At 48.5% G+C, this 26,241-nt stretch overlaps 8 protein-coding genes across 9 annotated transcripts in view; 4 read left to right on the top strand and 4 right to left on the bottom strand.

Moving 5' to 3' along the window:
• The first annotated feature begins 127 nt into the window (after positions 1 to 127).
• H257_11812 lies at positions 128 to 5,373 on the top strand. Of its 2 annotated transcripts, XM_009838845.1 has the most exons (4): positions 128 to 931; positions 1,003 to 1,101; positions 2,016 to 2,753; positions 4,779 to 5,373. In XM_009838845.1, exons 1-4 carry the CDS (start codon positions 221 to 223, stop codon positions 5,328 to 5,330), a joined length of 2,100 nt encoding a protein of 699 aa, XP_009837147.1. In that variant the 5' UTR covers positions 128 to 220; the 3' UTR covers positions 5,331 to 5,373. The 2 variants fall into 2 exon arrangements, with proteins under 2 accessions (XP_009837147.1, XP_009837146.1); XM_009838844.1 differs by lacking the exon at positions 4,779 to 5,373 and having other exon boundaries at positions 2,016 to 2,882.
• A 738-nt stretch (positions 5,374 to 6,111) lies between these two features.
• H257_11811 (hypothetical protein) lies at positions 6,112 to 8,020 on the bottom strand. The gene is made up of 4 exons (XM_009838843.1): positions 7,650 to 8,020; positions 7,045 to 7,590; positions 6,360 to 6,667; positions 6,112 to 6,280 (listed from the first exon to the last, which is right to left on the bottom strand). Exons 1-4 carry the CDS (start codon positions 7,995 to 7,997, stop codon positions 6,163 to 6,165), a joined length of 1,320 nt encoding a protein of 439 aa, XP_009837145.1. The 5' UTR covers positions 7,998 to 8,020; the 3' UTR covers positions 6,112 to 6,162.
• Positions 8,021 to 8,457: 437 nt separating this feature from the next.
• On the bottom strand, positions 8,458 to 13,046 carry H257_11810 (hypothetical protein). Its single transcript, XM_009838842.1, has 16 exons — positions 12,834 to 13,046; positions 12,728 to 12,773; positions 12,495 to 12,670; positions 12,255 to 12,390; positions 11,885 to 12,179; positions 11,330 to 11,447; positions 11,065 to 11,220; positions 10,861 to 11,000; positions 10,284 to 10,487; positions 10,038 to 10,227; positions 9,874 to 9,958; positions 9,388 to 9,563; positions 9,179 to 9,307; positions 9,038 to 9,078; positions 8,831 to 8,954; positions 8,458 to 8,765 (listed from the first exon to the last, which is right to left on the bottom strand). The coding sequence occupies exons 1-16, from the start codon at positions 13,032 to 13,034 to the stop codon at positions 8,532 to 8,534; spliced, it is 2,451 nt and encodes an 816-aa protein (XP_009837144.1). The 5' UTR covers positions 13,035 to 13,046; the 3' UTR covers positions 8,458 to 8,531.
• A 565-nt stretch (positions 13,047 to 13,611) lies between these two features.
• Positions 13,612 to 16,131, top strand: H257_11809 (hypothetical protein). Its single transcript, XM_009838841.1, has 5 exons — positions 13,612 to 14,009; positions 14,068 to 14,223; positions 14,301 to 14,527; positions 15,466 to 15,763; positions 15,832 to 16,131. Exons 1-5 carry the CDS (start codon positions 13,632 to 13,634, stop codon positions 16,033 to 16,035), a joined length of 1,263 nt encoding a protein of 420 aa, XP_009837143.1. The 5' UTR covers positions 13,612 to 13,631; the 3' UTR covers positions 16,036 to 16,131.
• An 807-nt stretch (positions 16,132 to 16,938) lies between these two features.
• H257_11808 (hypothetical protein) lies at positions 16,939 to 19,731 on the bottom strand (the record flags this gene model as incomplete). Its single annotated transcript, XM_009838840.1, has 6 exons — positions 16,939 to 17,244; positions 17,297 to 17,805; positions 17,856 to 18,996; positions 19,054 to 19,267; positions 19,364 to 19,597; positions 19,670 to 19,731. 6 exons carry the CDS (start codon positions 19,729 to 19,731, stop codon positions 16,939 to 16,941), a joined length of 2,466 nt encoding a protein of 821 aa, XP_009837142.1.
• Positions 19,732 to 20,365: 634 nt separating this feature from the next.
• H257_11807 (hypothetical protein) lies at positions 20,366 to 24,055 on the top strand. Its single transcript, XM_009838839.1, has 4 exons — positions 20,366 to 20,408; positions 20,477 to 20,550; positions 20,599 to 23,254; positions 23,311 to 24,055. The coding sequence occupies exons 1-4, from the start codon at positions 20,400 to 20,402 to the stop codon at positions 23,968 to 23,970; spliced, it is 3,399 nt and encodes a 1,132-aa protein (XP_009837141.1). The 5' UTR covers positions 20,366 to 20,399; the 3' UTR covers positions 23,971 to 24,055.
• Positions 24,056 to 24,563: 508 nt separating this feature from the next.
• H257_11806 (hypothetical protein) lies at positions 24,564 to 24,840 on the bottom strand (the record flags this gene model as incomplete). Its single annotated transcript, XM_009838838.1, has 2 exons — positions 24,564 to 24,727; positions 24,822 to 24,840. The coding sequence occupies 2 exons, from the start codon at positions 24,838 to 24,840 to the stop codon at positions 24,564 to 24,566; spliced, it is 183 nt and encodes a 60-aa protein (XP_009837140.1).
• A 674-nt stretch (positions 24,841 to 25,514) lies between these two features.
• Positions 25,515 to 26,241, top strand: part of H257_11805 (hypothetical protein) — a gene marked incomplete at both ends in the record, with an annotated part of 4,349 nt that continues 3,622 nt past the window's right edge. Inside the window, one exon of the mRNA XM_009838837.1 lies at positions 25,515 to 26,060. Coding sequence (XP_009837139.1) covers positions 25,515 to 26,060 — 546 coding nt within the window. The remainder of the gene's footprint in view (positions 26,061 to 26,241) is intronic.

Here is a 26,241-nt window from a genome sequence, read left to right as displayed (position 1 = left end):
CTAAATTCTTCCTCCGCCAACCTATCATAATCGATAATTACCTAAAATAATATATGGGTTTACATAGGGTTTTCTTTTCCACCACAGGTGCAGAGGTTTCAAAGTCTCGAGCAAGAACTAATTTAGCATAATGCGGCGCCAGTCCCGATTTTGCCCCGTGAGAAGCACTCCGTCGGAAAAGTCAGCCGCTGACGCGACCTAAGTCTCAAGCAGGTCACTGATGGACAATGACGATCATCCTTGTGATGGTAGTCCCTCGTCGCACAAAAAACGGGCGCAGGCAGCAGCAGCAGTACTAGCATCGTCCCCATATCAACACAACGACCTGTTCACGTCGTCAGTGCGCGCATCTCCCGGTGGTGCATTCCGGTATAGTCCCATGGCGCCGTCTTCGATGTCGTACTCGCCTTTCTTGATGGACTCGTATCATTTTGCCAGTGGCGGCGGCGGGGCATCAACAGTGGCGAGTTTTTCGTCGCCGGCAAGCTTCTTCTCGGGTTGCCCGGACGCCATCAGCGACGACGACATGTACAGCTCGTTATCTCATCTTCCCAGTCACATTACCCCGACTGCGTCTTCGGCGCATCATTCGTCGCATCACGATCGACAGTCTCACTGGTCGTCTCCACGCCTAGCATCATCGTCGTCACCACGCCATCTCGACGTCGCAGATGACGAAAGTTCCAATGACGATGGCGAACCGAACGATGCCAGCAGCGATCCTTCCTCTGTTGTCGGGCTGTGGAACTGTCGTGTGTGCACGCGCTTGAACCAAAACGACCAGTGCGTCTTCTGTGGCCACGACAAGGACGCCCCGTTCCGGCCTGTGACCAACGCTGGTGGTGCTGCCACGTTATCGTATACAACGACCAAGCCAACGCACACCGCCATCGGGTACGACGACCGCATGCTTCTCCACCGCGAAGTCCAGGTAACCAACCTCCCGTTTTTCATCGCCTCAACGCGAGGAGTCCACATGTCTAATGGCGCCTCCTGATGTAGCCGCGGGATCTCTTGGACATGCATCCGGAACGACCTGACCGCATTGCCGCCATCTTTACTCAGTGCCAGACCGATGGTCTGGTCCAGCGATGTACTCATGTAAGCCATAATACCCCACTTGTATGTGTGGTATCTCTACCTTGTGCTAGCTGTTCCTGGTGGGTTTCGTTCCTACCTAGTCGCTTGATTCTGGCCTTCACGAAATCGAAATATTCGTTTTACCTGCTCTTCGAACTTGTTTATTGGATAATAAATCGAGCTTGTTTGCGCAATTGAAAGTAGTCCTAGCCACAAACATGATGAGTTGATGGAATGGTTATGTGAAAGTGATATGTTATCGTTTTACAAGTCATGTAGTAAACAAAATATATATAGATGAGATGTTATATCATAACCATGTTCAATATTATTGTTTACACATACTATGATATATATATATTAATGTAGTTGTTCTATGAAGTAATGGATCGTATATTGTCCTTTTACCCAAGCGTTGGACTTTTGTGCTGATTCACCAAATGTACTAATATTGTGCTTTTTAGTGAAATTTTGTGTTGTGGCGTGGTTTCTCGTTGGAATTTAAATCGATTTGATTGGCTACTTCAGATGAGCTCAAAATTATTAGCCAATCAAAACCTTCTCAATGAAATTCAATCAATCAGATCGATTGTGGATCGGTTTGGTCGGCGCGATTCGATTGCACCCGCTCCCCAAATTTGTATATCAAATCGACAATAATTCAATGATGTTGATTTGGTCGAAGAGTGGGGATTTGATTGGCTACTAGATTCGTGTGTTGTGGGTTTTGATTGGTCGTATATCGATTGTCTGTCGATGTGGTACTTATTCTGCTCACATTCGATTGAGAGCACCACCGAAACACTCCAATTTTGAATATCTTGACAATAAGCACTGTTTACTCGTTGGTTGCTCTGCTTGATCATTTACTGCATGTCTATTTGAACGCTACTACTACTACTACATTGTTAATCATCGCTCGATGATCTTTATAGATTCCAAGCGTACTCGTGGACAAATCTGACTTGCTGCGATGCCACGATGCCGACTACTTGAGCCAACTGGACGACGTGTGCCAGCTACCACAACACCACCTAACTCCAGACACATATTGCTGCAGTGACACGGGGGTAGCGGCGCACATGTCGGCGGGGATTGTGCTGTCGTTGGTGGACAAGGTCGTGCACGGCGTAGCTCGAAATGGGTTTGCGATTGTTCGGCCGCCAGGCCACCACGCCGAGCCCACCCACGCCATGGGTTTCTGCATGTTTAACAACGTGGCGGTGGCCGCCGCCGCCGCCGTCGCCAAGTTTGGCTTGAAGCGCGTGCTCATATTGGACTGGGATATCCACCACGGCAACGGAACCGAGCACATGTTTGAAGCCGACCCGACGGTGCTCTACTGCTCGCTACATCGGTACGATGACCAGGGCGCGTTCTACCCGGGCACGGGTGCCCCAGACAGCGTCGGGTCGGGCGCCGGCACGGGGTTCAATGTCAACGTCGGCTGGCCTGGCGGCGGCGTCGGCGATGCAGAGTACCTGGCCGCGTTCGACTCGCTGCTCATGCCCATCTTTCGAGCGTACGCGCCAGAGTTGGTGCTCGTGTCAGCTGGCTTTGACTCGGCCTTGGGGGACCCGCTGGGCCGATGTAGACTTACGCCCCCAGGGTATGCCCACCTCACGCACATGCTCAGTTCACTGGCCGAGGGCAAGATTGTGTTGGCGCTCGAGGTATTGATACATATATATCTGGACATTTGTGCTGAAACGCCAAATCTATCAATCGATTCATTGTACCGAATTTTGTAAGTAAAAAGGTGTTCTGTGGTGATTGGTATCACACTAATTGAAGTCACACACACTAAATTATAGTTTTTTTATTATTATTGCTCAATATACGAGACATCGAGTCCGTTGTTTGTGTGTATTTAAAAAACGATCAATATAAAAAGTGATTACAATGATTTAAGATTAAATATAAATTAATAGTTTTTTTATATTAGCATTCAATATACTATTATAGACATCGAGTCCGTTGTTTGTGTGTATTTAAAAAACGATCAATATAAAAAATGATTACAATATGTTCATAGATTACAGTATATAAAATAATAGTTTTTTTTATATATTATTACTCAATATACTCGACATTGAGTCCGTTGTTTGTGTGTACTTCAAACACGTTCATTATATTCTATTCTACGGGATGCCAATCGAATACGAGTTTGTATATACTGTACTGTACATGGCAGTGTAGTGTGTAGTTGGTATGCCCAACTGGCCGCGTAGACGTTGTCTTCTTTGTGTAAATTTATCGAGTGTCTTGTGAATCGATACATTGATATATACTGATCTCCCCCCTTAAACGAAACGGGGTAAACTTGATAATTTTTGAAACTTTATATTATCCAACCATATCGGAAGGTGATGACTTTTTCAAAATTCGAACACTTGAATCGTTTGGCATTGAAATGGATGACATCATTTCCACTGTGAGAAACTGCTGGAGACGCACTGGCATACTCAGCTCTGACTTGGAGACGCCCAGCGCTTGAATGCATGTATAAATGGTTGGTTCAGACAGCCTGCAAATACCTGTAAGAGTTAATTTACTGTGTGAATTGCATAATTTGCTCCGTTTCGTTTAAGGGTGGAGATCAGTATATATATATCGACGTCAAACGTCGACTCTTGATATTCGTGTGCGTTGTCTGGAATGGATGATGCCCGTCCATTTTTGCGTATATAATATATATTGTGCATTTCGCCCAAATTTGGAGGCTTGAGAGAGTCATTTCGCCAAATAGCTTTCGACTCTATTGGATCGTATTTAATCTTGTACACACTATACTATACAATTAGTAGTATATATGTGGTTTTGCCCCATAATGCGGAGGGGTCAAACGTTTGGATTGGCGGAAATTCGACATGACGTGATTTGATTGGCTCAGGCGGTTCTTTCATCGATTCTGCTGACAGCTCCAGTTTCGAACAATATATGTGTACTGAGCATTCTTTTTCCTTAGGGCGGGTACAATTTAAAGTCCATTGCCACGTCCGCGAGTGCCTGTTTGAGTGTACTGTTGGGCGATCCGCTGCCGCGCCTAGCGGCCGACATGGGTCCGCCTATGGCCAGCGCCTTGCACGCTATTGCCCGGACGAGGCGATGTTTGCAGCCTTACTGGCCATGCTTGGCCGACGTATCCGACTCTTCCGATGACGCAAGTGAAGACCACCTCTCGGATGATCTGCACCAAACCAACCCCCCAAATGTGCGACGGAGGCGCCGCCCATCCGTTGATAACACGCCGTCGTCCAGTGAAGAAGAAGAAGACGATGAGGAGGTGGTAGTGGAGGAACCCCCATGTGCGACAGAGTGCGACCAGATCAGTATATATATATCGACGTCAAACGTCGACTCTTGATATTCGTGTGCGTTGTCTGGAATGGATGATGCCCGTCCATTTTTGCGTATATAATATATATTGTGCATTTCGCCCAAATTTGGAGGCTTGAGAGAGTCATTTCGCCAAATAGCTTTCGACTCTATTGGATCGTATTTAATCTTGTACACACTATACTATACAATTAGTAGTATATATGTGGTTTTGCCCCATAATGCGGAGGGGTCAAACGTTTGGATTGGCGGAAATTCGACATGACGTGATTTGATTGGCTCAGGCGGTTCTTTCATCGATTCTGCTGACAGCTCCAGTTTCGAACAATATATGTGTACTGAGCATTCTTTTTCCTTAGGGCGGGTACAATTTAAAGTCCATTGCCACGTCCGCGAGTGCCTGTTTGAGTGTACTGTTGGGCGATCCGCTGCCGCGCCTAGCGGCCGACATGGGTCCGCCTATGGCCAGCGCCTTGCACGCTATTGCCCGGACGAGGCGATGTTTGCAGCCTTACTGGCCATGCTTGGCCGACGTATCCGACTCTTCCGATGACGCAAGTGAAGACCACCTCTCGGATGATCTGCACCAAACCAACCCCCCAAATGTGCGACGGAGGCGCCGCCCATCCGTTGATAACACGCCGTCGTCCAGTGAAGAAGAAGAAGACGATGAGGAGGTGGTAGTGGAGGAACCCCCATGTGCGACAGAGTGCGACGACAGTAATCTGCGGCGACGGAGGTGGGACGCGTGGGCGGCCAAAGTCGACTTGGCTGCACGAAGGGACCCTCAAATAGCAGTGGATTTGCGAGCCAAGTTACGCCAACGCAAGCGACTTGGGCATGGCAAAAACGCACAAAGAAGATATCACCCGTTTGTGCCAGTTCACCACCACCACCACCACATGCAATAATGATGTCACATATAATAGAAGACAAACCACCATAGATCCCAAATGATTCTTTGTGTTTAGTCGATTATTCGTTCATACAATATAAATCCCAACCACAATATGGACTCCCGTGAAAAACGTTGCTTACCGTTGGCAGGTAGAATGAATCACACAAATACTTATGTGTAGTAGGAAATATGGGTTAACGGTAGCTATTATTGTAACGTTAGCCACAAGACTTGATACTTTTGCCCTTTTGTCCGAAAAATCAGTGGTCATAATTTTTTATAAAATACTAGTATACTAGTAGTATATACTAGTAACGTTATAATATATAAGTCGTGTACAGGCTGAACTAATTTATGAGGCAGGGTGTTGTGTTGCAGTCTATCTATCCGTCATGCTTCAACACAGTGTACTCGGACGTATTTGTTGTACTACGTACATAGTATTGTGCTTTCGAGTGAAATTTCGTTGTGTTGTGGTTTCTCGTTGGAATTTAAATCGATTTGATTGGCTACTTCAGATGAGCTCAAAATAATTAGCCAATCAAAACCTTCTCAATGAAATTCAACCAATCAGATCGATTGTGGATCGGTTTGGTCGGCGCGATTCGATTGCACCCCCTCCCCAAATTTATATCAAATCGACAATAATCTTGTTTCATCATCTACAGTATATCGGGGAGTACTACGACATATATATGTAGTGATTGCGCAGGTTATGAAATCTATACTTGACCTATGAATACAGCCTCAACCAACAACGCTACATGGAGCGCACACCAACCATCCTATGGACCTTTGGCTATTCGTAAATCATGCTGAGTTGTATTATTGGTCGTGTTGACAGGTCAGTCCAACAGCGACGACAGATTCGACCTGCGATGATGGCGGGACCCCGTCGCAGCTTTGGTCGGGGCCAGCGTGAGAAAGTTTGGACATTGCAGCATCCGAAGGCCAATTTCATGCCTAGAGGAGCACATGCATACACATGTAAATTACTGAGTGCCCCATCTCGTCCATCCGTTGGAACACTTGTACGACGTACCCAATGGCCATGTTCACGTTGAGTCGCTGCAGCAATTGTATTAGGGCGGAACGCTGCATAGGTGTGAGCCGGGGACTCGAGATGGGATTCGTGGCGTAGTATATGTACGGTGTTTTTTGAAATTGCATGTCTGTCGTCGATCGCGTCGAGCTCGAGTGGTTGTGGTACCGAAGCACGAGTTCCAATACACTTACAACAGTCGTCGCAACAACGTTGTCTTCACATATTGCACGTGTTGGCTCGGGTGAGGCTTTGGCGGAAGAGAGGGGGCTACTACTCAACGCGTGCACAGTGGTGGCATCGGGGGCCTGGGGATATATGCAAAAAAATACTCAATTTTTGTTATTCTCATGTCATAACACGATAGCCACACAAGTACGTGGGAAAATGTGTATACATATTTTGTCAAGTCGAAATATTCAAAATTGGAGTGTTTGGGTGGTGAATTATTGAATGAGCAGATTAAGTACCAAATCGGCAGACAATCGATATACATACGACCAATCAAAACCCACAACACGAATCTAGTAGCCAATCAAATCCCCACTATTCGTATAGCATCATCGAATTTGTGCGAAATTAGTGTGTGAGACTATCTATACATACAAAAATCAGGACAATGAAAATCGATCGATAGATTTGGAGAATCAGCACAAAAGTCCAAGTTTGGGCAAATGGACAATACCATTAAATAGAACGACACGACCAATCCTGTGGAATCAATGGCTACGAGAAGCCGCGCTTCGATGGCCGACCTATCGCGTGTGAGGCGACGGTGCCGCCGGTCGTCGCCGTAATCCAGCAGCGCTTGGCGCCAGTGCTCGGTCAAGGTCGAGTTCCAAATATCCATTCGCAATGGAATATGCAACCGGGGATTTCCCAACACATGTACGGTCAAGGTGGTCGCTGTCGTAGCCGTTGCTACCTTGTGCTTGGCAAGGCCAGGTAGGACGCAAGTAGATGGTCGAGGGTTCATCTCGGATTGGGTTGGCAGTGAGTTGGATGTTATGGAGGAAGCTGGCGACGCAACACACTGGAAGAGCAAGTACACCACGTGCTGGATGCACCCGCGGAAGGAAAATGGTTGGAATAGGCGCGGTGGCTTCATGTAATAGAGAAACCACAGCGGGCCGCGATGCCACCCCCACGCCACCGTCGACAGCACCATGTACACTGCTGCAACCATGAACGAAATGTGAAAGTACAGTGACGCATGGAACGCATACTCGAGCTACGCATACAGCTCGTGACGAACGAGAATGCGACGACGAGATGATGACGAGTTCGTACCAGCGCCAATTTCACTATGCAATATGCACCTCCGATCACAAACCGCATGGGCAACGAGAGGAAGGGTACGCGCGAGCCATGCAGACAATGCGCGGCGATCGATAGCCATAGAAACGTAGCCGTTGTCTCTGTGATGAGGAAATAGAGCATGAACAGGTGCGTGTCGACTTCGCCATCTGCGCGAGCCGCTTTGGGTTGCGGCGGACCCCATACGGCTCCTGCATGAGACGATTGGCTCAACGCATGGCACTGCTGCTTGAGGTATGCCGGAGAGGGAGGTCCGATATGGTGCCGCGGGTCGAACGGCCCACGGCGTATCATGGATCGAAAGAACTTGACCCAGGACATGATTGCTTTGAGTAGGCTTGTTCAGTTGTTGGACGTTTTTTAACTGGGTTACAGAAGAGCCAATCAAATGCGGTAGAATATTTAACAAGCCAATCAAACGCAGCAAAATGGGGCTCAACTGGATCAGGATTCGATGTATAATCACTTTTAAAGTGTATGCGATCGTCAATGTCAGTACCAATTGTACCAAATTGTAAGCAACTTGTTTTACTGGGTTGAAATGAAAAACTCAAAACAACTGAATCAAAGCAATCGGTCAACGCTAACGCCGTACTTGTAAGCTTATAAAAACCTAACATATATGCGTAACTACACTATTTCTCTATATTTATACTGAATCCAAAAGTTGTTCATACTATACTACAGTGTACAACCTACCCAATATAGGCAGAATATACAAGCTACATTATCGACGAAAGGACATTGGAAATGTGTGCAATAAAGATTGGGCACATTGGGATCCCGGTAAGCTTTTGACCAAGTAACGTTAGCTTATCTTCATGTTTAGATGGACACATTGCAACGCAGGCCACATCAGGTCGACGTGCATGTTTGGGTGGTGCCAGGGGCAGCTTCCATATCGTGTTCGCTCATGAGAACGACGTTGGTTGTGGTGAAAGCTGGCTTGTCGAGCCGAGCGGATTCGGTGGCTTCATGGCTCAAGACATCGACTCCGTCTTCACCAACGCAACGGTATCGAATATTCTTGCGAAGGCCCATGAATGCAAACGCAGCCAACATGGCTGTAAAGTGCCAAATCGAGTGGATCTAAGCAGGAAATGTAATGATCGATGCCTCCAACAACATGAATTACAATGCACAATGGTACATACCAACCAGTACGAGTTGCCCGATTCAGTGAAGAAACAGCCAAAGGCCGACCCCCACAAGGCAACGCCGAGCAACAAGAACCGAAAGTCAAAGTTGTCGCTGTAAAACACGAAGCGTTTCAACGTCCTACACAACACAAAGGGGGGTAGCATCCCAGTGAGCAGATATAGCCCAATCACGGTCATAATATATTGAATTGGAGTTCGTACTCAAACATGGACGTGTGCAGGCGGTGCTTGGCCAACGTCAACTACTCCACACACCACCACTCTGCTGTTACATGTATAATCCAATGAATATTTAAAAATCACCATGGTAGTAGTATAAGTATATCGTCTCGTATTACGTACGTAGTAGCTCCACGTGGCCACGAATTGCACGATTATGACTCCCCCAAGGGCGACCCAGTTCTTCATCGACGTGGCGTTGTACGTAGTCATAAACACAAGGGCCACGAGCACAAACACTTGCATGCCAGCCTACATACCCATGATCCAATACATTAGTAGCTAGACACTGTCGAATGACCGATATACAGAGATACTGTATATTCCCCTACCTTGACATGCTTGAACGCGCCAGACAAGTGGATAAACCCCAGCATGATCGCGTTAAACGTGAACGTAAAATCCATCGACTGCAAAAACGCATACGGAAACATGCAGTACAAGTTCAAGTCGCACGCGTGGTACACCCCCGAAATCACGCCCAGCCCAGCAAACAAGACCGCTTCCACTACATACCCACAACACTATTGAGCCCAAACCACGGTTGTTCTTGGATAGTATATATATATGTATATATATATATATATATTAAGAAGGCACTAATACATCAAACATCCATCCTTCGATACTTGTACTTAGTACGTATATATATATATATATATATATATGGACGGATATATGTTCTTGTATTCCCGCTGATTTATATGTATATATTATAAATCCGTGGGAATGCAAGAACATCATGAATCCGTCCAAATGTAACATTATATACACGTATGTAGGCATCGCTATTTTTATTCGACAAGACCCAAACGTACCGTACAACTTGCGCGTCCACGACAAGATCGCCGCCGGTAAAATGGCTGCGTTCGACAGCAACAACAACCACGTTCGTCCCGTTCGCTACGAACGGCAGTGTCAAGATGCTATAGTAATCGTACGAGAACAATAGCCTGGATGATGATGGGATTCCCATGCTTACTTGAGCGTCGGTGTGCACCAAGACACTGCAGTCTCGACCGCCATACCCATACGCGCACTGGCATTCTCCATATACCATGCCTTGGTACGAATTCTTGACGACACAAGTGCCGTGATTGCTGCACACGTTGTGTGGTGGACACGCGTTTGTCTGCAACTGCAACGCCACACCCCACTCGTTCTTGTTGTTGCTGCGGAACGTACCGAATTGATTAACACTATATATCACTAGTTGGAAGGGACGTACGCGGTGGCTACAGTCGTATCAGGCCGCACAACAATGTACCAGTGGCCAATTTTGGGAAATACTATGGGCGGGAACTCGAGGAATTGAGTCCCCCCCGACGAAGTGGCTTCCTGTTTCAACGCGTCGAACGCCACCACGGACGGGTTGATCGGATCCGACTGGCTGCCCACGCCACCGATGCGACTCGCTTGCGATGCATTGTACCTGAAGTACATAAATATACTATATATATACTATATATATATATAAAAACATAAATATACTATATATATATATAAACATAAATATACTATATACATATAAAAACATAAATATACTATATATATATATAAAACATAAATATACTATATATATAAAAACATAAATATACTATATATATATATAAACATAAAAATACTATATATATTACTATATATAAATATAAATATTCTATACATACTGTATATAGAAATAATATACTTCGTATTTATAAGTTATATATATATATATAAGTCGTTTAACGAAATGGAAGGAAAAAACGTTATCGTACAAATATACTCGCATCTCATCACACGTATTTACGTTTGTGAATACGTACGTGTAGTCGTATTCCGTGAGTGTGGGCCATCCATTGACTCGAATGAACACGGAGAAATTCGACACCAAAGCAGTCGTCGCCATGTGCAGTACGACGTTGGTGCCAGCATACACGGGCTCGACTTGGACGTCGTACGCCACCTAAGAAACAGCGTCACAGACGACGAAGTTAGATATTGAAATAGACTTATGACACCTTTCTTACCACGACATTCGATACGTTCATCGATGGTTTCAACGGCTGGTTCGAGCTAAACGAAGCGTCGACGACATAATCGTCCAGTGGGTTGGCTGCGTTGCGGAGCTGGTTCAACGGAGTCCACGAAGCTGCGCACAAGTCCCCGTCCAACGGATCGCAGGTCTACGCAATCAATCGTAAACCGCACATTTGGTTAGCGCTGTGAAGAATAAGTAGTAATTAAGTCGAACATAGTGTAGTTCATTCATTGGGCAGGTTCTGTCATGCGTACCTCGGTGGTGCTCCACGAGACTTTAAATGGAATGCCCCCAGTGGCTTGATCGATGTTGGGATTGCACTTGCCAATCGTCTCCTCAGGTTGTGGTAGGGCCACGCGCACCATCCATTTGCTAAGCCACTCACGATCGTCAATAAATTGCATTTCACCAACAACCATGCAAGGTCACGTTTTAGAGCCCAACCCCTCACCACAATACAAAACACACACCACCCCGCCTCTTGCTTGAAACAAATAGACTAAACCACACAACCAATAGAACACTTTGCGGTGGTGCCCCCCCATCACTACTTATGGGGTGTTATGACGTCCAAAGATCTATCCAAAATAAGCCACAACACACTGTTCCGTTCACAGCTCCATATTTATACCACAAAACAAAGTAGTCGTCATCTGCTTCAAAACCAGGTACATCACTCGTCGTACCCCTCCCCCTTTTGGGGCTTTCAAATCGTAACCCCCCCCGTTTGGGGCTTTTAAAGGCAAGATGCTGGACGACAACACCATTCGTCCAAAACATCGTGTTCGTACACGAACAATCCTACGTACCCTGATTGCGGCCGGGGGATGTGAAACGAACGCGTAGCAGACGTCCCGTTCCGGACAGGCAATGCATCACTTGGAAACGGCGTGGCCGTGTCCAGATACAACGCCCATGCCACCAGTATCGACGGATCTTGGATGCTCAATGTCACGTCCAACGAGGCGGCCGGTTGGGCCAACTCGAACGAAAACAGCGCGGGCGTCGAGTCGATACATCCGCGGCCGTCTGCGTCGTTGCTGCCGCTGTATCCATGTTGTTGGCGGCTTGGTAGTGCCACTGGCGCTGTGGTACACGCTGGACCTACATAATTGTGACACTGTTGACACCTGTATGTCGTCCAAGAATATGACAAAGAAATATGCGGCGACGACATACCGAGCATGTCGACGTGCTGGCACGCACGAAAGGTAAAGTCGAGGTACCACCACATATTCGTAGATGGACCCACGCCAAACGTCGTGACTGTGCCAGGCATGTTGCCCCCCCACACTGTCGCATAATACCGTCCGTGCTACGAAACGTTATGGTTGCCGATAACGGGGGGCACAAAGGCAACCGTAATGTATACACTCATAAAACCCCGAGCTGGGGCAGCGCAAAGACTGTAGTATATACCTTCAGGTTGGTCAACGTCGCCGAAATGTATGGCGATTTGCGAGTCGTATTGAGCGCCACGTCATAGGACGATTCCGTGGCGAACGCATCCTTCTGGAGGAACAATGTCGGCGGCGTTCGGGCGCCGAGCTCGCTGAGGACCATGGACACGTCCACGGCAAAGACGCCGCGCGGCACTACATGGTATGGACAACCAACTCAAGACAAGGTCGCAATCATGGAACTCAAGATACCGTCGACGACGAAGTACTCGTACGAGTCGGCCTTTACACGACCGTACTAGCAAGTCAAACACAGCCACGGATGAGATATTGGAGACGGGGGAAGACACGTCATTACAAAGTGCGTGAGCCAGTTTTTGTCGACAGCGGCAGTCGTGGAGGCCACGATGGCGATGACAAAGCCAAGGGCGGTGGTGTTTGACAGGATGCGTCTTGTCATGACGAGGACAATTGAGCAATGCTGTTTATATATGTGTTTCGAAGTTACTCTTCGTCGGCCGGCGACACTTCTGGCGGGGGTTTCACTCGACGAGAACATGCCATGCAAGAGTCATTGTGTATGAGTGGGCTTCTCACATGTAACGGACAGAACAACTTTGGTGGATACATGCCTTATAGCTAACTACTGTAGCTAGCTAGCTACACATATCGTCTGCCTGCATGGCGATCTCTTCATATTCGACATGGGACCGTTGTACTCCGCCATGGTGTCGACGATGTGGCATTTGAGAACATGCACCTCCGTGCAACAAACCGGTATGTATACCTTCCATCGCGGCTTTGTCGACGGCTCCTGCCTCGTCTTCCGTGTACGCGGAGCCTAGATTTCTTAGACACCTCTAGAGCTAGCCATCAACTAAACCTCCGCCAAGTTTGCTCGCCATCCCATCCATCATAGGAACGATTTGTAGGAACGATTTGGTGGATTTCAATTCGTCCGTCGACTGCTGCCACGGTGATGGTCGTAATTTCATTTTTACACATACAAAACCAAAGATACATTTGACGAATGGTAAATTATTGTCGTCGATTTGAGTTTTTAAATTTCGAGTGGTCGGATTGGCTGAAATTCCGTGGATTTCCTTCGAGGCCGCATGATCATTGATTCAAAATTCAACCAAACAAGGAACGCAGCATGTCGTACAACAATCGGTTTGGCAATGGCGGCCGCGGCGGTGGTGGCGGATATGGAGGAGGCCGTGGCGGACGAGGCGGAGGACGCATCAATCGTATTCAGAACAGGGGGCCAGGCGCCGAAGTCTGTGCGTTTTACCTTGACGATCGATGCACACGGGCCGGCTGCAATCACCCGCACTTCGTCAAGCGCTTAGGCGTCGCGCACGGTCACACGAGCGCCGTCAAGGACGTGGTGCTGTGGGAAGGCAAGCAGCAAGCGTTTACGTGCTCGAACGACGGCACCATCCGCCTCTGGGACTGCGCGACGTGGAAAGAAATCGCGCAGATTCCAGTGTGCAACGTCGAGCTCGACATTCGACCGACGGAGCGCGACAAGGTAGTACACGAGTCGTCACGGAACTGACCTCGGCATATTAACGACGTGTGTGTTGCAGAAGAAAATGAGCGAAGGCATCGCCGCCCTCCACTTGGAAGGCTCCCACTTGTTTGTGGGGTACGAAGAGCCGATCCCACAACTCCCGGGGTGTCCTGTGGGCAAAATCAAGTGCTGGAACCTCGACAACCCCGCCGCGCCTCCCCTCGAGTTCATGGTACGCTCGCTTCCCTCGTCTCTCCGACTATTTATTCGACATGCGAGGTCAACGACCAACAACTCTCTGTGTCGCAGGTCAGCCCTGAGATGCCGTTTGCTCACTACCGCAACGTGTGGGCTCTCACGGTCGCCAAGAATCCTGCGACAGGTGAGCTGATTGTGCTCAGCGGCTCTGGCGACGGCCGCATCCGGTACTGGACGTTTGACGCGGCCATGGGCGGCTTCAAGTGCGGCGGACTTATGGAAGGTCACTCCCGCGGCATCACGCGACTGAAAACTGTGCAATTGGGCGGCACCATGGCGTACGTACTTCTATATATATATATATATACTTGTTATCTGAACAACGCACTATCGCATACACATCTTGTGGGGGTGGACAGGGTCGGGTTTAGTACTGGCGGTGACATCATTGGCTATAGTATTTTTCGTTCTGTCAGCCAACAACATTTGAATATTTTGTGCTAATATTCGCCAAATCCATCGATTGTTTTTGGTTGAATTTTACCGTATATAAAATTTGACCAGTTTCACACTCGTCAAAGTCCCACACGAAGAATGAATGTGATTGGCTACTTGATTCGTGTTCTGTGTTTTGATTGGTCGATCTTGGATTGTCTGCCGATTTGGTTATTCTGCTCATTCGCCTTGAGCATGCAATTTCGAATCTTGTCTGTCAAGTCATTCGTGGGTAAATATATATATATATATATATATTGTCCCTTTTGCTGAAATGTGGACTTGGCCGCGCTGCTTTGAGAATCGATTCGAGTCAACATGTTAGCGTATTCTATGTATGGTATACCAATTTAAATATAAACAGTTTGATTGGCCCAAACTATACTACTCGATGATTGGCTGAAATGTTTCATTCGTAAAATTCGATTGGCTAGGCCATTCTCACCTATATTTGCCAACTTCATTCGATTCGACTCAAAAGTCCAAATTAGAACCGCGTTGACAATATATAGTATGTCTCGCTCCGATGTGTGCTTGAGTTTGCTTGTTTTCTGGCTATATATATAAATGATTAAACTAATTTCTGGCTATATATATATATATTGTTAAACTCTTTGGCCGGCTGCTTGTTGGATGTCGTCCTGTGTTGCTGTTGTTGCTCGTATATATATATATATATATATATATAGATTCCATCACCGATTGTGAAAACAACGTCATGAATCCGTGAATACAATGTATGTTATATTGTGAATATATAATGTGGGTATATTATTGTTAGCCTAATCTCGTCGAGCATGGATCATACAATTCGGATCTGGGACCTGTCGACATTCAAATGCGGCACAGTGTTGACGTCAGCGAACGAGGGCCATGCCAACGTCGTAATGGACTTGGACGTTTGGGTGAACGGGGCGGAGCAGTACTTGATCAGTGGTGGCCTCGATAAGCAAGTGATTGTATGGAACTTGGCGCCGCCATTTGCTAAAGTGTTTGCGGATACGGTGGACTTGCCAATTCTGTCGTTGAGCGTCGCAACGGATGGCCAGGACGCGCCGCTTTTGCTCATGGGCCACGATGTACGTAGTACATACCGGGTTGTGCATAATGTGCGACGATGTTGTGTTTTGATTGATTTGTGTGGTAGGATGGGACGATTTCCGTGAAGGAACTACCGTCGTTCAATTACAAGATGTCATTTGGGAAAGTACTCAACAACGTCGGGCACACGCAGCCTGTGCGACGGATCATCCCTGGCCCGCTGCATACGTTTTTCACGGTCAGCATGGACAACAAGATGATGGCATGGCAAGTGACGGGCAAAGCAGCCGACATTCCCGTGTCGAATTGACATACGACCTAGTATGTGCTACTAATAGTACATGTAGGTAGAGTATTAATAGTAGAGCGAGACACAATAATACACGAGTACTGATATGGATAACGTTACAGTTCAGTGTGGTATTATTCTGTGGTGTACTCGAAATTTCCTAGCAGTGCCCCAGACAATACTTGTAACGATATTTGCCCACGTCAGCTTATATCGATTAACGTTACGTGCAGCATCATTTTAGTTGGTGCGAGGATGAGGTGCATTGTGGAAATGGAGAAGTAAAGAGATTACTGCCGGGCTTGTGCTAAACAAAGTCCGGTATGTACTATTGATGAAAGATGAAAGTTTGCCCCGAAATCCTTAGCTCTATGGATAAGGAATAACGGTGTGCCTTCAACCGATTGTGTCGTCCAAGCACAGGAGCCTTGGATAACTATTGAAGAAACGTTCCTGTACGAGCCAAACAGGCAGCGATACCACAAGCAAGAGTGTTATATCAATGTGCAAATTAACGTGTAAAGTCAAGCTCTTCATTACCAAATGGGCGGCCAATCGTTCTCACGAATCTCACTGTACGTTCAGCGACTTGAGCAGTCCTTTCATTTCTTGAGTCACCCATTGTGAAGCAAAGTATCAACAACAAAGAAAGTCGTATCGCAAGTTCTGGGAAGCCATGCACTTTTATCCATATATTAGCGCTTGATATTGTATGTATTAAAATCGCCTAGTTAAGCCATCAATCGCATCTTCTCCTCTGTATGCAGCGCCCTCCACGACGCTAGCAACGCGATCGACAATGTTTCCACTTCATCTGCCACGTGGTGCAATCCAAACCCAAGACGCAACCGTGTTCCAAATCGAACGTCGCAATGACATACGACGTCGTTCCCTGAACCTGACGACGTCAATCGTTGGTGTAGTTCAGTCGCTTGCGCGCGTTCCAGCACGATGGCCCGTGATGTATTCTCCGGCAACATTCCCTTCGATCGAGTCAACTGCAAATGCCACGTCAGCATTGTACTCTAGGGGGGCTAGCGACGTGGGGGGCGATTGCAAATCTTGAACATGCGCAATCCAACCAGTGTCTACTGGGCGATTCCAGCTTGCATTCCGTGGAAACACGACAAACCCAAGCCCAGGTCCCGCCGTGCAATGCTTGATGCCACTGCCAACGACGACGAGCGCAGGTGACGTCCGCGGCAATTGCATCGGAACGTTTTCGATGGCCTGCACCACATCGACAAGGCACAAAATGTGGTTGGGGGGGGTGACTGCACACGTCCGCCAAGGGCGCAATGTCCACGTCAGGGAAGCGGAATTGCGAGTTTGAGTACACAGCGCTCACATGCACAAGATGAGGTCTAAGGGAGGTTACTCTGTAGCATACGCGGGTGCCGAACGACTCGAATGGCTGAAGCGGCACCTGGTGCACAATACACTCCCCCGAATTTGTCCACGTTGCCAACTGACGTGTCAGTGACACAAACTCGGCGTCACTCGTGACCACCACCAACGGACGAGTCGTCGGCAGGAGACAGCTAAACACCCGCACGAGGAATTCATGCACGTTACTGCCAAAATTCACATGGTGTTGTGAACAACTTGTTGGCACGTTCGAGCCTACACCGTCTTTATTGTCCTGGGAATCCAGAATTTCGGACGGCGACAACCCCAACGACTCCAACACGTATCGCTCCGCCGTGGGCACGTCGTATTGAAAAAACTCTGGCCACACTTCATTCAAGTCGCGGCTGAGAAGGGCATGGGTGTGTTGGACACTTGCGAGCGCTATATAGGAGCCAACCCCAAGCCATAAGTCGTGAAATGCAACGTATGACGTGGATGCGTCGACAAGGACCTGGCAAACGCCGCGCGAAATGGCGACGACGACGGCGACGAGGGGGTGCTGCGACAGCTGCGCGATGTGGACATGGGGGACGTCGGGGCGACAGACGCCTGCCACATCTTTTGACCACCGCCACCTCGATCGTTGCTGGGATCTTGCGTGGCGATGACCAAGTTGTGGTGCCGCAGCTTGGCGTCGTCGATTCGCGTTCGAACGATTCGCCCTTTCAACATGGATGATTGTGCGTCGCTGAGTTGTTTGGACATGACTTCCTTGGCCCGCTCAACGCACAAGTACCGATGGCAGACCTTCCACCCGCGCTCCAACGCCTTGACCGTCAGCTCCTGCGTGCCACTGGCGTCGGCACCCAACACCATGATGGCCAGCTGCTGGTGGCCAAAGTAGAACCGCCGGACCGCGTTTTCCAGCATTTGCACGGCCTGGAGCATCTGGACCGCGTCCGACGACGGAGACACGTGCGCGTGAAACATGGCCACGAGCTCGGCTTGCAGGGGGATCTCGGTTACGTTGGCTTGGACGTGGCTCAACACCGCAACCACATGTCGGAGTTCTGACGGGTCAAACGGGTCAATATATGACAAGGGGGGACCCCATGGCAACAAGTGTGGAATGCGCGCCGTGAGTTGCCGGAGCCGCACGCTTTGACCACCACTGGCCCCATGCAAGTGGAATTTCAAACTCAAGTAGTCGCGGGCATCCATTTCACTCAACATGGAAATGTGGTCGATCAAGTACTCCCAACAGTGGCCAGCCCACCGATACCGCCTAGTGACGCGTTGCAGTAGGTCCTCGACCGGCTCGTCGTCAAGCGACGACGACGACGCCAATGACGATCTTTGAAGCACCAGGTCGACTTCGGCCTGCGCGGCATCCAACTGCCGCTCCATGACACAACACCATGCTTCGACGATTTGATGCACGGTGGCAAAGAAATGGTCTTCGACAAATTCAGCGTCGGCTTCTCGGCACGAAGTGCGAATATGAAGTGGCAACACCACATCGTCGTACGGGACATGAAGTTCATGCGTCGTCAACACCCCCGGTCCAAACGGCAGCCCTTGAAAGTGACATTGCACCAAGCTCTGGACTCTGTCCAGCATCCCACTGGCGGCCTAGGAAAGAATTGACGACTGAAACATGACGAGATGTGGAGTATATAGGTAGCGTACAGGTTGCGAGTGCCACCACCAGTGATGACGCTGGGCCAAACTGCCTTGGCTTTGCAAAGTAGAAACAAGGTAGTCTGTTGCGTAGGTCGCTTCGTTCAAATCCATGTCGATCATGGACCGAATGAGCTGCAATTGGGTGTTGAGATTCCGCGTCCATCCGTCCATTCGATTGATCTGGTGAACGTAAGATCGACGGGGGGAACGACAAAATGCCCTACCACAGTATCCTCAACGTTATGTCGGGTTTTTGGGATGTTCGGGACATGTAAACGTTGTACAACTATGTGGTAGGGTTGGGGTTATTACGTACGAATGCTGCTGATCGTCCACTGTATCCAAATTGACTTCCAAGAAGTCCATGAGCAGCCGCATGGTCAGCTCAACGGCTCCCAACGCTGGGGCGAGTCGGTAGAGTGGTCCTGGTGCAGGGGACAAAACAGGAACATCGTTGGTTGTACGATTGTTTGATGGGAACGAATTGCCATCGACCGAATCAAATGGCATCGTGTGCGTGGGCGATGTAAACTGCCAGAGTCCCCATGCTCTCTCCAATTCATGTAGTCAGATATAGGCAGCATAAGAGTTGCGATGGAGCGATTCAATGTAAGCTGCGTACGCGCCAAGGGTGGCACTTGACGACACACGTCCTGGCGGGATTGAGGGAGCGGCAGCTTCCATGTCACCAGATGCTTTGTGTTCTTTGTGGTGGTGGATGGACGAGGAATCGTAACTTTTTACTTGAAGAGTCCTACTTCAACTTGAAACTGCCACATCTTTGACGCAACACATGTATTATAATGTTGTCGTTCTGATATTTGTTTTATGCAGAGCTACGTAATACTATGAATGAGAGAGAAGTTATGCTGCGTGCTATTGCTTATCCAATAGTCATATTCGTTTACGGATTCCGTTGCTTGGAATTGTCGCTAGCACTGTGTACAGGTGTAGTCGTCGATTTTACTAGCAAACTACTCACGTCATTCCTATTAGATTTCATTGCTCCACACTGGTGACTCCTAATCTCGTACTGGTTTCTGTATAGCGCAGGCATTGCATCCCTTATCGTAGGATCCAGTATACGCATGGAGCGGTTGAATTATTAGCCCAATAATATCAGAGTATTTCGTCACTGTGCTTACCGCACACACACATACACTGCAATGTGTGCGACAGCCAAACGTCAATTGCATTTTCTTATCATCAAAACCATGATAGGCATCAATTTCCCCGTGAATACCAGTAGTGGTTTCATGGCGTTTCGGAATGTGAAACTGCTAGGTAAAAATAATAACTGGCCACGTAACGACTGCCACCACCGATCGCATTTGGTCGCGTCGCTCGCCGCAATGTCCGACGTATGTACCCCCCTTGCTGTTTCAATGATGAATATTGCATGAGTGCTATGGTACTGACACGCATGCAGGATCTGCACTACTCGGACGACGACTTTCAAGAGGAAAAAAGCCCTCCCAAACCAGCGACCCACGTTGCCAATGGGTAATTTATATACCTACCACTCTATTTCCAATATCCACATTGCCATAGACTTCCTACCCCCGACACGACAGTGGTTCCATCAACATCTGCAGACGTCGACTATGAAGACGACTACGACGAGCCAGAAGCGTCACCCCTTGATGACGCCTTTGAGGACGACCCAGACGACATCGAAATGCATTCAAATGTTATAGCGACTCCCCAAGACTTGTACGACGTCGACGAGTTTGGAGATAGCCCTCCGAGTGTCGTTGCTGTCGAGGTAGCAGCACACACGGCACTGGACGAGTCCTATGGCGACAACGACTTCGCAGAGTCCGCTGGCGCAGAATTAGTTACGACCCCCACAACAATTGGAACCCAACTTGCGCTGGCAAGTACCGTCGAAGATTCGTACAATGATGACCAAGACTTTGCTTCTGTTGTGGCTGGGGATGACGACAACGGGCAAGTTGCGGACATTCCACCTACATCCACCGTCAACCGAGAATCTAGTGCTGCTTCCAACGCCGTCGAGGCATCATCTACACTATTATCCACTCATGCCCAAGACAATGCTCAATCGACCAACGACGTAATCCAGTCCGAAGTGATGCAAGTAATAGCTGAGCTGACGAACCACCACCTCGAGTCAAATGTCGTAGTCGTCGAGGCAGCGAATGAGGACATGTCATGTTCGGGTATTCCTGAATCAAAAAAAGAAGAGGTCCAGTTGCTTGAACCAGCCATATCCCAAGTGACCGAACCTGCCGATGTATTCGGTGTGGAGCTAGAAACAAGTTCTGATGCTCCAGAAAGTGAAGAGCCAAGAGCAAGTCACGTCCTGACCGAGAAAGAACCTCCAATAGAGGCGGTGGAAAGTGCATCAAATTTCAAGCCAGCCGTGCAAGAGCCCCTCAGCACCTTCGAACCGACGTCCACCGTCGACCTAGATCACGTCAATGTCCTCACCGCCCCCCCGCCCGATGTCCAGCCCCTAAAAGAGGCGCTCTCTAAGCAGACAATCGATGAAACGCTGGTTCCATCCACCTCCAACGACTCTGAGGTATCTGTTGTACCCGTCGTAGTCGTTGATGCCACCTCCAATGACAGCGAGGCACCTGCTGCGGTATTGCCCGTTGTTGAGCAGTCTCCAAACGACGATGTTGTAACCACCAACGCGGCTACCGGCGATGACAATGCCGACGACATGCACGACGTGGAAACCACAGCCACTGACGTTTCAACCATCAACAGTATACGCTCAGAGTGTGCGGCGACACCTCTTACGCCTACGGAAGTGCTGCCCCTGTTGTCTATTGACACCCAAGTTGTTGCATCTGCCGCCGCCACCCCCATTTTGCAAACAGAGGGCTATCCATCTGATTCAACGACAAGCTTTCGAGATCCCAACATTACCGTTCACAACGACTCATCGTACTCAACGGCTGCGTTGAGCCCACCACAAGGCACGACCGAGCAGGTTTCTACAACTACTTCGGACATTGAAGTCACTCCTAAAGACGAGATCGTTTCAACGAGTTTCGACGTCATTGGACAAAGCAATGAAAACACTACGGGTGAAACTGAACCCAGCTTTGCACATGGACTTGGACAAATGAATGAAAGCACCACGGGAGAAGCTGAATCCAGCTCTACCGTTATCGAGTCGGCCCCAACAATCCCTGTGAAGTACTCGGATGCAGTCGATGACGTTCCCGCACATGAAGACGCAACGCCGGTGGTTGAGGCAGAGTCTGAGGCAGAGTTTGCACACGGAGCCGCCCCCCAACAGCCGCAAGAATTTCTTCAACTAGCTACCACAAATGCCTTGAGCCCCAACCCTCCACTCGATTCTGCCTTAAGTCTCCCCACCGGACGGAGCGTCGAACAAAATGCCCCCGGGCCGGAAAGATCATCTTCCAATCCCGACACTTTATACGACTGCGATGCCGACGAGGTCGCTGACACCAGTGCTGCCCGTTTGTCGATAGCGACATCAGACGAAACGACCACATTGTCACCACGAACCACCTCAGAAACAGTAGAAGACGACTACATGGCATATGCGCAGACTAGTGTGTTTGACGACGATGCATACATGAGTGGCGGGGAAGCTCCAACGAAACTCTCAGCAACGCCGTCTGGCAACGACATATACAAGAACGTCGATGCCGCAACTGAAGTAGAAGACAATACAGCCGCTCCACTTGTTCAAGACACAGGAGGCGACTTGTCGCAGCTCTTGCAACCAGGCACAGACGTGGAACCTTCCAGCAATACATTTGATGTTCCAATAAAAAAACAGGACGACTGCAAAGAAGAGGCGCCCAGCGTCGAACGAACGGGCGACCAGGGGGCCAAGCAAGTCGACGGGGAGTCGTCTTCCCAGAGTATCGTACTACCACTCGTGGGCAAGAAAGAAAGCAAACTGAAAACACGGTTACCGCCAAAACAAGCACAACTCCAACCCACTCCCATCCCACCAAAGCCGAGACCGCCTCCGCAACAGCGAAAACCAGAGCCCAAAGCCCCCTCAAGCGACTCGTCGAGTCCCATGGCTTCCGACTTCGTCATCCATTCCTCCACTTCGCCCCCTCTCGAAGCCTCGGGAGGGGGGATGGTGTTTCATTCGCCGCAAAAAGACTACCGACCGTGGCGCCAACAAGAAGTCAAGCCCCAGATGTCTCCGCCCAAGCCAAGGGTCGCCCTCAAGAAGAAAAAGGTAGGCATTATTTATTTGTTCATGCACTCGATGCAAATCCTATGATATCCGTTTAGGCTTCCCCTTCGCCGACAGCGACGACATGCCTGTCCTCGCCGCCCAAGTTTCATTTCGATCCCAAAGTGGACAAGATGAAGGAAGAGTGGTTGCTGCTCAACATGTTTCGGCCAGGCGATGCCTCCAAGTACGAATCGTTTTGCATCGTGCACAAACCCGTAGTCGCCCCAGCAACATCCACAGCAACCCACCACCGGCCGTCCAGCGCCGACCGAAACTACCCGAGCCACTCTGCAAGACGCCTCGTGCCGCCGAAACGTAAGCAAGAAATGCACACGTTACAAGCCCGGGAACGCAACTGGGTCGTGAACGGCAGTGTCCAGCACAACGCCATTCCTGCCTACGATTCGATATTGGACAAGTATTGCCACACGATCACGAACCCCCTCGTGCAAAAACAGATTTACAACTCGGTGGAGTTGTCGCCCCAGTTGGCGTACGTGCTGGAAAAACGAGTGCAGGCCACCCGCCAAGCCGAATTGGCGTTTGTGATGGAGGACCATACATATGCCAAGACGTACAAGCCCAAGGCAGTGGCGGACACGACGAGGGTGCCAACAAAGCCGACGCCGCGACAGCCCCCCCAGCAACCTCTCGATAGTGACATTGTCTCCCTAAAGTGGTCCACGGCCAAACTTAAAGCAAGTGGCACCAACTAACTCGTCGTGAATGCAAAACGCGCTTGTTGACTCGCATTGCAAAGTTTTGGGGGTTAATGGCTCGATCGATATGTAAGGTTTGGAGTCCATTGTGGATACGCATATCGTTACTGGGATTAAATGGCTCTGGAAATCATCAGTTTACACATCTAACTGGTGTGTGACTGACTTAAATTACCGTATTTGCCGTTGATCTGCACCATGAAATATAAAACGCAAATATAACGATAGGATGCAATATAATCTTAAATAAAGTAAAGATCTGAAATATTGATATAAAAATAATTTCATTACGTGGTGCAAAGGTAGGACAAATACAGTAGTGTGACTGGTACCATAGAAAATTCAGTACATGTAGAAAAGAAGCGATCCGTGGGTTTGGCGAATCAGCACAAAGTGCAAATTTCGGTTCAAAGGGCAATATATACAAAAAAGGAACTACGTACCACAAAGTGTGGATGGGCGGCCCTCAATTGTTGTAGAACATGTTAAGTAAGTCGACGATGCCTTCAACCAGTTTGTTGATGGTCTTTTGAAGACAGAACCCAGGAAATATGATTTATACATACTGTATTACGATGACGACTAATTAACTACATGTGCAGCTCCCACATGTCCTTGGACGAGGACTTGGCGGCTTTGGCAAGGCGCCACCTGTGCCACAGCATCACGCCGACAACGACCACTGCGACGATGGTGACTCCTCCCACGACGTTCTGGGCCATCACAGACGACTCGTCGAACGTATTGGTAATGGCTATGGAAAGAAAATATTTTAATATATATATAATCCGGTCATCTAAATAAAGCCTACTTAAAAAATGTGAGGTTCAAAACAAACTGCTCCATACAAATCTTCAACAGACCCATATTTCAGTGAAAAATAACATAATTCGATAGTATAGCTAGCGCACGACGACGATATGGACGAATCAATGCCAATCGCCAATCGCGGAAATTCGCAACGTAGACAAACATATATGTATCGAGGTCTACGTTGGAATAATGCCACTCTTCAAATGATTCTCCAACTCGTGGTGATTGATTATGATATTGTTCAATCCCATTGCATAACCCCAGAATCAGAAAGACAAAACCACAACGCTAATTTGCAATGGATGGTCGATTGGTTTGTGCTTATGTCATATTAGTATGGTTGGGTTAATTCTAATTTGGAGTGAGATGGAGAATGAATGCATCGATTTATAACCAAATGTACACAAGAATCATCGGCAGAAGGATTTAGCCAATCAGACATTGCAGGAAACCGTCTACAAAGTCAAATTAGCGTGATACTTCAATTAATGTGATATACCAACACCACAAGGCCCCTTTTTACACACAAAAAACAGTACAAAGGATAATCGATCGGTAGATTTGGCGAATTCAACAGCACAAAAGCACAATACCGGATAACGTAAATTGCCAATTTAAGAGCCGCGTGCCAATTTAGTAGCTGAAAATCGAACCAATCAAATGACAAGAAGCACCGGCGGGAAAACCTCTTTAATATAATGCATGTCACTTTGGTTTTGGCGCTCTCGATGCCTCCAACACGTGAACGTGGAAAGTACTCCAAGGACCTCCTGCATACTGCGGTTCAAGCGGTCATCAATCGCTCGAAGGCCCCAGAAGTCGCGAAAAGGCACAACATCCCCATCGCAACCCTCAACAAGCGAGTGCGAGAACAGCGATCAGGACAAGCTCTAGTAACCAAGCGCCGAGGACCAAAGCCAACGCTACCAGACAGTTGCGAAGAGGATCTTGTCGCTTGGATTGTTGCAATGCAGCGAGACGGCAATCCCACAGATCGGAAGACGATCATCGTAAAGGCAAACCAAGTGCTTCGCCGACTGGACCCAACGGCGTCGTTGAGCGCAGGTTGGTACCGGCGTTTCATCGTACGCCATCCTCAGCTCACGAACCGAGTCGCCCAAGTGATTTCCAGCGCTCGGAACGAGGTGGATGACGTAGCAGTGACCACGCTCTTCAACTCTTTGGTCAACGCAATTGTCACCAACAAGCTGTCGAGCGATCGTGTCTTCAACATGGACGAGACTTCGTTTTCCTCCCGCCGGAAGTCGAAGGACGTTATTGCTCTGAAAGGTTCGAGAAATGTGTGGGCCAAAACAGTTGCGACTAATTTTCATTTTTCAATTGTTGCTTGTGGTAATGCATCTGGGTATTTTTTGCCACCACTTTTTTTGTTGCCTGGCGAGACTGTAGAAAAGAACATTGAGAATTACTGCAGCGTGCCTAATGCTACAATTT

The sequence above is a fragment of the Aphanomyces astaci genome (genome assembly GCF_000520075.1).
Source record: "Aphanomyces astaci strain APO3 unplaced genomic scaffold supercont1.36, whole genome shotgun sequence".
In the NCBI taxonomy this organism is placed as follows: Eukaryota; Oomycota; class Saprolegniomycetes; order Saprolegniales; family Verrucalvaceae; genus Aphanomyces; species Aphanomyces astaci.
The sequence above is the reverse complement of the archived record's forward strand: the minus strand, read 5'-3'. Positions and strand labels throughout refer to the sequence as shown.